Below are 13,127 nucleotides of genomic sequence, written 5' to 3'. Positions count from 1 at the left end.
GCGTGTCATTTGTAATACCGCATTACCAATGCGCCGCGACGTCGTTCTTGATCGAATGACGGCAATTAATCAGACGCGCGCGTGCGGCGTCGGCCCGGTTCGCGAATATCCATCTTGAAGCCGAAAATGCGAGGATTCCCTGCACGCGGCAACGACAAATGGCAATTCGCCGCCTCCGCAACAGCCGGCCTAATCGCTTTAATGATCCGTGCGCGATTCGGTTATCGCGCGAAACGCCGGTCATTGCGTTTCCGTGCGTTTCGAGGAAGAGAGAAACTAGTGGACCAGATGAGTGGGTCAGTTTCACAGATGTCGGTTAACTCGATCGAGTCTTTTGTACAAGTGAAACTAAAAGGAATTAAGATAAAGGGAGTTGTAAAGTTTTAATTGACGTTGGTGAAATCAATAATGAGTTGGCTACTAATGATATTGTACTTTCGCGGAGAGAAGGAAAATAGACGATCGTGAGTTGAATCTTGATAAATCTGGAATCTCCAAAAACAATTCCCGCGCTATATATATGCATGTGTCATTTTCGTCAACGCGCGTCATCTTTATTGAATGCAAACGAGAGAATGGGAATTACGTTCTCGTTACAAACGCGACGACCCGCCGCGCGTTGATCGATCACCCGATATCGGTGTAAACGGGTATAAACAGTTTAACGGGTGAGCATCACAGTCATTACGAGTGATTGTTATAATCCGATATATGGTCGTCGTTATCAAAATTGGGGTGACTTAAATGAGGACGGAGCCGAGAGGAGGCTCGTGACGATTTCGGTATTTTAATCGCGCGTGGAAACGTCCCGAACGCGGCTTGATTTATATTCCCCCTCGGTCCTTTTTAAGATAATGGAATTATCTTATTTTTGGTATCGCGCGCCATTATACAGTATTACACTGACTAAAAGCACCATTAAGGTAATTTATCAATTAATTTATAACACAAACGCGCCGATAAAAATTACATTTTTACAATGAATATATAATACACACACACACACTTATATACATATATTGTACATTTATTATCGTACACACGTCATATACAGCACGAAATGAATAAATTTCGAAACTTGCACTAAAAAATCCTCCTTAATATCGATATTTCGTTATACAAGTATATATACAGCACATTATTCTCGCGATTTCCATCGACGCACAAAAGTCACTCTTTCGCACTCTCTTACCGCGCGAAAAGAAGACGAGTCTCTCGGCTTTCTCGCGGGCGCGTTATTTATCCCAAAATAAGGCACGAACGCCGTCGGCCATTTTCATCGGGGGAGTCTGTTAACGCTCTCTCCACACGGTCCATATTCATATATTACCCGAAACGAGTTGTCACCGTGGTCGATCATCCGTCAAGCGGTGTAAACGCTTTAACGGGCCGTGGGCAATTCGGTTATTACGCCCGACGTTGTAATCGAACGCAGCGGGACACTGTTCGCTGCTCCCCATAGAATGCACCCCCTGGTGCACCCCCAGCGCGACCAACCCCTCCCCCCCCTGTTGTCCTGTCCCTCGCTTCTCTATCCGTCTCTCCTCTACCCCTCTATCCGCATTTCCCCGGCACCGTTCCTACGTGAGCGACGCGCGTTGTTTTCAATCGGTGACAATTCCACACCCTTCCTCACGTTCAACCACCACCTCGTGGCCACCCCCGCCCGTCATTTTATCCTCGTTTATCCCGGCCGCCATTCGGTGCCGGCCGAGCGGCTAACGCATTGGCGTTAACGCGCTAATGCGATACGTACTTTATGTCGACGGTGGGCTACGTGGGATGGGGATGGTGGGACACGTACACATACGCGGCAGGAGGAAGAGGAGGATGAGGATTCGCTCATATGCGACTAACAATATAACGCGATTTTGACGACGCGATATACGTCGGTCGTGTGTCGTTGCTCGCTCTCTCTCTCGCTCGCTCGGAATCGAAGGTGCGATCGAGAAATGCATTATCCGAATCGCAGAGATACGCGGAGATTCCTCAATAGGCGCGTAAAGCATTCGCGCCTCGTGCTTTAGAGAGAGAGCTCTCTGTATATAACAGCTGAAAAACAAGTCATTCGATGAATTTTTTAACGAGGAGATAGAATTTACATTCATGAAAATTGGACAACGGTTTCTCGTCTTTCTCGCCGCGTCGATTATTTCAATTAATTAATAATTTTCATATAGAGAGAGAGAGAGAAACCGCGAAATAAGACGGAAAGACGGGATTCTCAAAATTCCCGGATATACACTACGAATTTCGAAGGAAGAAATTCTCGCAAGATTCTCACCATTTCGAGCTTCTTCATTCAACTATACCTTTAACAAGCGTGCTGTTTCACAAGGTACTACCCGAGTAGAAAAATGTTTGGGAAAAACTTTTCACTATCCAGAAATCGGTTATAGTTTTTATTTGCTAGGATTAGTTAGATGGTAACTGTTCAAGACATTAGAAAATGATGGGTAAATATTGGGCAATTTGTGTTTAGCAAAAACTCTGAAAATCCTGAGCATAGTGTCTTGGCTAGTTCTCGCAGTCAGAAACTCGACGTGAAAAATAATCGGTAAATTTTGGGCAGTTTTTGTTTAGTAAAAATTAGGAAAATACTGGGCATGGTTTTTTGTTTTTTGTTTTTTTTTCTCCCAAACCTGTCAAAATTTCTGGCCAGTTTGATTGGCCAAAAACTAGCTAGTAACCAGAATTCTTGGCCAGTTATTTGCTAAAAACTGAATAAAATCACAGAAAAACAGTATCCTTGAGAGAATGCAAATAGCCTTATAATAGCGCCAAATATAAATAATTTTGGATAAAGGATAATTTACCCTTAAAACAAAGTGCAAAATAAGCGCTACTTTCAAGTATAATATATAATAATTCTTATCGTTAGTTCAAATGTGACTAAGTTTGTTTTTGCCATATGCGATTTTTCAAACAAGAATATATCTCAAGGATAAAATATACTTTTCACAAACTTATTTATTATTAAAGCAAATGAAAATTTGTCATTCTATGCTTAAATCAATCAAATAGCGTTCGCGAATAAAAATATACTCGAATCAAGGATTCCTTTTCTTCTGCGTTTCTATTCGGGTATTCATAACGACATCCCCCGAAGGGGATTTTCTCAATGCAACGCTAAAACAGAGGCGAGAGAGAATATAGGAGCGAGCCGCGCGAAGAAGAATTCAAACTAATCAGGCGCCGATCCCTTCTCGCGGACGCGTCGCGGTTTCTTAATGGAACCCCACACAAACGCGCACGCACGCTTCTACATGTGCGTTCCTACGGAACGTGCACTTTGTCATGCAATTATCTCGACGAGTGCACGGGGCCGTTTCGTTGCGCGGTGAATGTTAATCCCTATTTACGCGCGACGTCCAGGATGAGACGTGGCTTAGGCGCGAGAGATAAACGTCGATAAGTTACGACACGAGATTCTTCTCAGCCTGTCCTCTCTGTTCCCGCGCGCACCTTGCACTTGCGAAAAGGTCAGTCGCGCGCGCGCGCGCGCGCGCGAGAGAGAGAAAGAGCGCGAGAGTGAGTGCATCGGAGACGAGGGGGAGTAGTGGGGGGGGGGGAGGGCTTTAATAGCGAGCGAGATGCGCGTCTAATGGTGCTCGCGCGACCGCGCGCATAACGTATCCTTGGACTTTGTCGTTATTAATTACCTAACCGGCGGAGCGAGGAGCGAAGATAATGCGGTTGTGCAACAGGTACCGACGCCGCACCTGCGCCTCCTCCTTCTCCATCTCTTTCTCTTCTCCTCCCCCTCCCGCCACGCCGTTGCATAATCGCGAGTAAGAAGCGCGCACGTAAAGTCGCGAAAGAAATCGATCCTCTCTCTCTCTTTTTTTTTTTTCTTTTTCTTTTCTCTTCCTCTCTCTCTCTCTCTCTTTCTCTTTTTCGATTTAACAATATCGCGCGAGGAAGTGCAGCGCACGTGATTGGGTTTAATTAATGGTTTTCGCGAAAAATGTTGAAAGACGATACTCGTTTACGCGAGAAAAAAAGAATGTAAATTAGCTAAGCGAGCAGAAGAGGAGGATTAGTAAGTAAGGTACTAATATTATTATTTAAGAAAATCACAAGCGGAGAGAAAGAGCGCGTAATCAAAATAAAACAGAGACAATATAATTTCCCAGTTATTATGAAATGACATTAAAAAGAGATGAAATGTTCATGATGTGTTCGGAGAATTTGTGAAAAAAGAAAATTGTTAATTTCCATATTGAAAAATCGCGCCGTTCCATTTAACCAAGAGTTTCAATTATCCCATTTTTGATTTTGGAAAAGCACTCATTGTTCCAATGCAATCTGCTGATGAGGCTACATTCATAGGAATTCGAGTAAAATTGGAAAAAGAAAATATTGAAAGTGCACATACAGAAGAGACGTTAGACGCGAGCTCTCTCTCTCTCTCTCTTAAAGCGGAATTGAACGGGAGGCGAAAATTTTATTTGATTCTGGCCATTTTCATTCATTCGATGAATGAGGAAAGTGCGCATGTTAGAAATATATGCTAGTTTAATCACGTTTAATATTTTTGCATCTCAATGTGAGAAATGCCAAAGCATCCGACAGCGGCTGGAAGCTCTCGCGAACCAGGACTTGTTTTGACAATTTGCAATTTTGCATTTTGCAGATTAAAAACGTTGCATTGAAGTATACGCATTGCTCTCATAATAACGGAATTAATTTCGTCGTACCTGTATATGTTATAAATACATGCAATTTCTCGTCGAGCGTGTCTTTTTAGGATGCTTTTGGAGTTAAATTAAACATTATGCACATATCGCGAACATTCAAACATGTACATGTATATATTTCCATAATATATGTTTCATTTAATCATTACATATTGTTTTTATATATTTACGATTGCGATATGTTCGAACGCAAACTCGAGTGGAGTTGAAAATATCTCTTTTCGAAGAAGAATGCATCTGAACTTTGTAAATTTGTTGCTTATCAAAATTCCTTCGTCGATTTCAAACCATCTGTACATAATTTTTATATCATGTTTATACATGGTTAGTCATGTTTATGCGTATGTATAGTTAATTACGATACGGTCTGCCTCAATTAACAGCATATGGATTTACGAATCGATTTCGATTCCCCGTTTCCGCGCCTTTTTTATCGGGTGCCATAGACCAGAAAAAAAAAAAAAACAATATCGAAAAAATAAAGTGAATGCTTTTCTCTCTAAAGCCTCGACTTAGCTTTTATAATCGATAGAAAGCGAAATTAATTACATCGACAGCGACGCGTGACGTGAACGACTCGTCTCTCTCGGACCAAGTTTTTTTTTCTCTAGAGTCTAGAAAAACTCGATGAAAACTCGAGGATGCGAAGACAATAATTTCGCCGTTTCGAAGTACGGAAATAAGTCTGGAAATAAAAGTGATAATTTCTAAGAGATCGACACGAGGATACAAAGAACTTTCAGAGAAAGAAAAACAAAGTAATGTGGACTTAAGAATACTTTTCTACATTATTTGTTTCACGATTATATGGTTAATTAAAATAATGGTGAATTAATCGTGTCCATGCTAATGGAAACAATCGCAATTTGATTAGATAATATTTCAATCGCGAATATTATGTCAAATAAAATCTAGCGATACAAATAAAAATTTCTAATGAATTTCTCGTTTTATTTTACAGATTGGTATCAACCCCGGATTATTCGCGGCATATAAGGGACATCACTACGCTGGACCTGGCAATCATTTCTGTGAGTTATACATATTTATCTATATATGCCCATTTTCAAGAATCAAAGATCATGTTAAATCGTGACAATAATATTAATATAAGAAAAAAGTCAAAGGTATTGAAGATTTTATATTCTACATTAATATAATTAATATTTTGAGATAAAAATAATTTATTATCACGACTAATTTATCTAATATAATTCTCAAGTTCACACTTGGAACGAGCAGCAAAATAAACTAAAGAAAATTAAAGAAAGAAAGAAAGTGTTTCGCGATGAAAATTATGAGCTGTGAAGTCATAATAATAAGTGAAAGGCGAGCGTGTAGAAAGAAAGAGTCTCGTAGCCACTGACAGCGACCACCACTTGGGCATAAATTCGCAATTCGAATTTCGAACATCTGTATAAACGAGCGATCAATGTGTCCGACAATCGTGGCGCTAACGATCCCACACCTATTACCATAGCCTTGCAAGCGAGCCTCGTCTTTGCGTCTCGAAGTTTCCGCATAAAATTGCATAACGTTATACTCGGAGAAAATCAAGTGCGCTTCGCGCGCGCCTCGTCTTAGACGCGTTTCGAGGGGAGCAATTATCAAGTCAACGAGAAAATCAGAGTCAGCGAGAGAAAAAAGGGTGGGACAAAGAAGGAGACTGCCGCAGGAACGATTATCATTCGCGTAAAAAACTCCGAAAAAAAAAAAAAAAAAAAAAAACTGGAACGACTTTATTTTCTATAAAAAAGAAGAGACGTCAAATGCGAAACGTCATGCATCGACTTTGGATATTGATGAGTTGACTTTTACGTCGATTAATGCGCAATCAGAATGTTGATAAATGTTATAACCTAGGATTCGTAGTTAAAAACTAAAACGCGCCCCCGACGAGCACGGTGCAAAATTCGCGGATCCGGGAAAAACCCTCCCGTCGAGAGTCTCTCGCGACCCCTATGATCCGTTCCAGCCCTCATCTCGCGCTTTTTTTCTGCACCGGGAAACACCCGGGATCTGAAATCGCGAAGCCTGCATCGACGAGCGCACAACGAGAGCCGCTGCAACGCGCATAAATCACTCACGGCATGGACTGTAAAATCTACAGTTTTAATACAGAGCGATGTACCCCCACGTACATATACCGTGTGTTTATTTATTTTTTTTTTTTTCGCGCCGCTTGTAACATCGATTAATACATTTTAATTTGATTTATATGCGGCGTGTATAATGGACATTATAAAAATCTTCATCAATTTCAGATTAAAAACTCGCCCTCGGGAGAAATACGCCGAAATAATTGCGTCCTTTGTGTTGCATCTCTTCGCATGGCTTAACAATTTTTCTATCAAAAATAGGGAAAAACTAATTCGACATGTATATGGAAGAAAAATTTATATTCAAAAAAAATTCAGAAAATAAATCTTAATATACAAATGATACATCAAATATAGAGATCCCGCGTTTAACGTACGTCGCGCGCGGTATGTATACGTAAAGAAGTAGAAAGTTATGTAATAATTTCCTGTTAATGAAAAAAGAACAATGATCAATATCTCTCGCGAGAAATATCCCTATCGCGCTTCGACAAAATGTTTCTCCACGTTTCTTGGATTCGTGCGCGCCGGACAAAACGCGGAATAACGATTACGCTCGGTTATCTTGGATGCAACTGCCGAAGCGCACGCACGGCAAGCACGTGCGTATTAATGCGCCCCCATGCACCGGCGACGTATCGCTGCCGGTAGTCCTCCCTCAACCCGCTCCCGATTTACGTGTATCTGCACGAGTCCGCGCGCTTATCAGCGGTGGGTGCGCTGTACGCATACAACATGCTTAATGTAATGTAGCGTAATATATAATACAAACCCGCGGCTACCTGCAGGTTTACGCGCCCGATTATTGCACTGCCGTAATAGCCGTAAGCGTTTACTTTCGTCCGCGAGTGTATCGCGATCAAATATGTGCGTCCGTATTTGCGATACCAACGTAATGACAATATATATATAAGATATATCAGTGTATAAGTGAATGGACGTAAGGCACGGTTTAACTATTAACGCGTTATATTAATCGGAAGTGTAATAATTAGAACCAAAGTCGGTTGTACTATTTATGAACGGGAAACCAGAAGAACGCGAAACAAAGATGGTTCATACATTTTGTATGTCGCGCAGCGCGTTATAGTACTACAATCTCTACCTCTAATCCGTATACGTTTACGAAACTATATACATATATATATATATATACTGCGTGGCTCGAGTCAACTTCGTTACCTTTTAACGCTTTAAACACACGCTAATAATATCAAGGCATTTTTTTTTTTTTTAAATCCCATCTTTCGTCAAAGCCGCGCAAAATTGTCCCGACCTTCCTAAATAGATTCTCCCCGAAATTGTTTTGATTTTCTCCGGCGCGTGTTTCGCGATTTTTACCAGATTTCCTCCGACTTTTTTTTTTTTTTAACAACGCGAACAGAGATGAAATAAACGCGCACGCGATTGCTTCGACTGCGTATATATATATATTCACGCGCGTTTACGTCCGCCATCCTTATGTGCACGCAATTTCCAATGCGTGCACCGACGCGGCGCACGCGCGACCATCCCCCGTGCGGGCTTTAAATAAACAATTTTCGCGCTAACGTCCTGGCCGATGCCTATTACCTACGCATGCCTCCTGCGGCAGCTGTATACGCAACATTGCATACGGGATGTTCGAAAACTAACGCTCCTCCATCTATATATAAGAAACTCTCTCCCAGCTATATATTCAAAGCGGATGTTTTTCTCGAAGACTTTCGGCGGAAAGAAATCACTTATTTTTTTACATAATTTTATATTCAAATTATATCTATGTAAAATTTAGCCGAATAATTCATTACACTTTCGACTCGCGATTATAATCAATAATTTACGCTTATCTATATACATTCGAAGATGAGAGTTTCTCCTTTCACCTTGCGAGTTGATCACAGATCTCCCTAACGAAGAACGGCGGTTCCGAGACACCCGGTAGATACACACAACTTTTGCTTGCTTGTGTCATGGATACATGCGCGAGCGACATATATATATATTATGTGTCTGTGTGTGTGTGTACATACATGTAGACACACACGCGCGACGGTGAAGTTAGGTGCACGCCGCTGGATTTTCCAGGGTTTTCCCAGGGTTGCGGTAGAGCGTTGAACCGGGTGGAGGGTGGTCGACGTGTAAGGTTGGAAGGGAGAACAGCAGCGAGTGAGCGGATGGTGGTGGGCGAGAAGGACGAGGAAATGGAGGCGGCACGGGGATGGAGAGGGTGAGAGAAAGAGAGGGAGGGAGGAACTATAATGAGTGGTGCGCGTGAGGGAGAACGGAATAAAAAGAGGGGTGGGAGGTGGATAGGGTTGGGGCGAGGAACGGGGGAAAAAGCACAGGGTTGGTACAGGGGTAAAAAGGTTGGAAGCTGTGGCAACTGCGAAGGGGGATGAAAGAGAGGGAGGGAACTCTGCTCGCTGCGAACAGAGCGGTGGAGGGAAAGGGTGGATCGAGCACGACGGGTCAATTTGAGTATTCGGGGGAGCATGGGGATGAGAGAGGGTGGTGGCGGACGCATGGTCCAGGGGCCTAAAGGCAGTAAACGTCGAAAAAATCCGACCGCGTTCGGGCCGCGTTCGATGGCTCGGAAGAGGGTCGAAGCCGCGATCGACCATTACAACGCGCGAATCGAGTATCGCGCGTCGTGCATCGGTGGTGCGCGCATTGTAACGTCGAGAGACCGCACCGGGGATATAGGGGCGAAACACACGCGGAAAGGGAGAAAGAGAGAGAGAGATACGCGGCTCTTTTCCGTAATTTCGGGGTGAGCCGGTAGGGTCGATTAACGGGGCCGTGATTCACCCGTTAGATCGGTAAGGAGGAAGTTCGTTCGTTCGTTGGTTCGTTCGTTCGTTCGTTCGTTCGAAGATCCGCGATTGTATTTCGATCTCTCTCTCTCTCTCTCTCTCTCTTTCTCTCTCTCTGTTTTCTTATCCCGCAGTGAAGTTCGCGAGATAAGTGTTTCATCTTGTTCGTGGTGATTTCTCGCCGGAGAAACTCGAGCTCGAGTGAAGATTTTAAAATCGTTTCATCATTTCTGTGAAATCGCGGATCGACAAATCCTACAACCTTCGCGGAGTGCACGATGCGATAACTCGCCACGGATGTATCACGATCGCAAGATTTTTGGAGAAATGATAAACATGTGAGAGAGAAGTATATTTATACATGTACCTGTCTTGCGCGGAAAGATGATATGATATCTCGTGTACGACGTATAGATCCGTTTAATCGTAGAGAAATTGAATTACATATGTGACTAAAATGGTCCAAACGGTATTGATTTATAAATTATATAATTAGTTAAATTATAATTTTATACGTGCTTATGTATATATATATATGTAAAATCTTCTAGCAATTATATTATAAAATTGCGATCGTTCGTTAATTCATATGTATTAATTTAATTGACGAGTTCATTCACGTTTCCGTCTTTTTGAATTTTATCGCTTCTTAATGCGTGTGTTATTGTTCTTAATATATATCATCGCTATGATATATATTAGGCGTAAATTAGTTCTGCGGCATTCAAATTCAAATGCACTCGGCTCGTTACATGGCGAACCTGTTACACGTATTTGTCCGGTTCAACAGTATGCTGTATTTTACAATGTGTGTTATAATCATGTTACCGCAATGTTACTGCAGATAACGCATCGTGGAACGCCCCATCCGCAGATCCATAATATTATCTACTTATTAACGTACCGAATATCTCAGAATAATGACATTCCCTAATTACAGTTTCTACATGACGAAATTTAAAATGATTTTTTTTCTTAGCAAAATTTGAAAGACTTTCGAGGCACATTAAATATGCCATTAGTTCTTGAATCAAATTTGTGTTAGGATAAAGTTTGCTTAAAGTTAAGTAAAAAGTTTTATTGTCATAAAAACTTAAGACTTTCTAATTTGCAATGTTAAATAACTTCCTTATTAGATCCTTTCTTTAAAGAGAACACACATTCACTTCTGGCCCTCTAAATTGCTAAATTTGACAAATAACTGTGCTAAAAGCAAATCGTAATATATTTTTCAGATAAATCGTAAAAACAAGATCGAATTTCATATGTGAAAGTTGTCTTTCTCATTCGCTATATATTTATCTTCTCTCATTCACATTTAAGAATTAAATTAGAAACGCTGACGCGTAATTACTTGGAACATTATATTCATAGGATTTCGATTAAGATTTTGTCTCGGAATCGTGCATATTTGATTGAATGTAATCCGCGAAAGACATCCCGGCAAAGTTTCGAACTTCCCTCTCGCGAACTCGAGAACATCTGAAAACGGGTTAAGGGTTGGAAGTTTCGCGCCGCGCGCGCAGTTTATATCCTCCGGAATGTTGAGGGAAAAAGTTTCTCCGGCACACGGACGCAACTAGTTCGAAGATTTTCCCGCCGGCGACGACTCGATTCCGCGGAATTGCCAAACGCCTCGCGACGTCCCGGTTATCATTTCGAGAAGCTTTCCGCTAGTTGTGACACCGCGTAATCCGGAGTTTTGTCTAAATTGCTTCAATTCCACCAACAAATTCATTGTAAGAGAGTTACGCGTACGATTTTTTTCACGGTCGTGAGGGAAAGTAAACGCAATAAGCAATTTAATGACAATAAATTCGAAATTAAATTAAACGGATAGAAACAATGAAGTTCATGAAAATATCATTATTATAAATATTAAATTTACTATTGATGAATGTAGGTGATATAAATTGTGCGTTAATGAAAAGATATATAGATTGCAGTCGTATATGAGATGAATTAACATTATGTTTTTTAGCTCGGCCAACACGTTATTCTGATTAAAATCGAAATGTTAAAATATATATTTCAAGATACATATTTTGAACGTTACTCCTCGTTCCCGATGCCGAATCATGACACTTGCGAGGTTGTATCTAAGATTGCGGCCCGAAAGCGCGTCGAGAGCGAGGAGAAACTTTTTCTCTCGCAATCGATTGTGCGACCCAATCTAGCGGGAAACTTTTTCGCACAATGCAAAATGTGCGCAACGAGTAATTTCTCGAATATCTCATCTTCGCAAACATTTTCGACGTATTGTTGATTTTTCCGCAGCTTCTGCGCGTGATCGATTATTTCTGCGCGATTTATATAAAAAAAAAAAAAAAAAAAAAAAAAAAAATCAGCGAATAGGAAAACCGAAACGAGACGCGTTCCGGAAGATTTCGCTTTTATCGCGCGCAAATATTTCTTCGCCGTTGACGGACGTCGAACGCACACGCGACATGCTCTCGTAGGGCAGTATATTCGGTCGATGACCCACTTCGCGCGCGAAGTTACTCGGACGGTACCAAAATTGGACTTGATTGATCGACTTTATTATTTAGCCCTGTCAACCGCATTCTGCAGCTGGAATTTAAATCGCGCTAAAATCAGAGACGGTTATCGTCATCCGTGATTCCCGTTATAAATATCTTAATTTATAACCGAATGCACATTATAAAGTTTAACCGAATAAGAGAATGAAATATTAAAAATACATTTTTATCAATCTCGAGCATGTTTACCTTATCTTTAAAATGATAGATATATTATTTAGAAATTTTAATATTTTATCCACATAATGGGGTTTAATAAAATAAAATTTTCATGTGCTTAAATCAATAATAACTTATTACTTCAAATGTTGGCGCAACAAATTTTCATTGTATATTAAATTACGTTTTTCTCTATTTAAAGATGCTTGATAATTCTGATATCATCTTCACTGCCCTTATGCTGTGAAACGAACTAATAATAAAACTCGTGTCTATTAATACATAATAATTATTTTTAATTCGCCGAAAAATATCTCTCCACCGTGCATCGTTAAATTTTTCAACAAATCGTCGCCGAAAACGGAAGAGGGAAAAGCTATAATATACCGCAAAGTACGGTTTCGTGACGAATCGCGGTTTCGTTTCGCTGGTCGTCGTCTATCGAAGCTTTTCTTTCTTTCTCTCTCTGCGCGGAGGAAAAACTTTTTCTCGGCCAAAGAGAGGTACCTCGTCTTGTCGATCCGGAGGAGGGCAGCGGCTGCTCGCGACACGATACGGCACTCGGGGGCACTCGGTCGCCGACCTAATTCATCGCCGTCGGCGAGAAGAAAGAGCGAGAGAGACGGTTTTTCGTACGTTGCGCGAAAGTTGAACGTGACCGGCGAAACTTTTCGTGGTCGTGCCAAGCCGAGTCTCCGCGACGCGACGCGACGCGACATACACAAACGCGCAGCTCAGCTCAGCGAACCGACCGACCGACCACCCTCGATGGCGACCTCGACCCCCTGTTCAACTTGTTGTAAGAGACCCTCGGAGAGTTGGCCGTGCGCCGCG

At 41.6% G+C, this 13,127-nt stretch overlaps 2 protein-coding genes across 2 annotated transcripts in view; one reads left to right on the top strand and one right to left on the bottom strand.

The window, feature by feature from the left end:
* Window positions 1-13,127, bottom strand: part of Dnmt3 (DNA methyltransferase 3) — a 135,359-nt gene that overhangs the window by 94,419 nt on the left and 27,813 nt on the right. The gene's annotated exons all lie outside the window — the stretch shown is intronic.
* Tdg (Thymine DNA glycosylase) overlaps window positions 1-13,127 on the top strand; it is a 109,779-nt gene that overhangs the window by 73,905 nt on the left and 22,747 nt on the right. The window contains exon 6 of the mRNA XM_029309662.2: window positions 5,662-5,731. Coding sequence (XP_029165495.1) covers window positions 5,662-5,731 — 70 coding nt within the window. The remainder of the gene's footprint in view (window positions 1-5,661; window positions 5,732-13,127) is intronic.

The sequence above is a fragment of the Nylanderia fulva genome, unplaced genomic scaffold, assembly GCF_048542155.1.
Source record: "Nylanderia fulva isolate GAGA-0341 unplaced genomic scaffold, ASM4854215v1 Scaffold40, whole genome shotgun sequence".
Classification (NCBI taxonomy): domain Eukaryota; kingdom Metazoa; phylum Arthropoda; class Insecta; order Hymenoptera; family Formicidae; genus Nylanderia; species Nylanderia fulva.
Note: the sequence above shows the minus strand (reverse complement) of the source record. Positions and strands in the feature narration are given on the sequence as shown.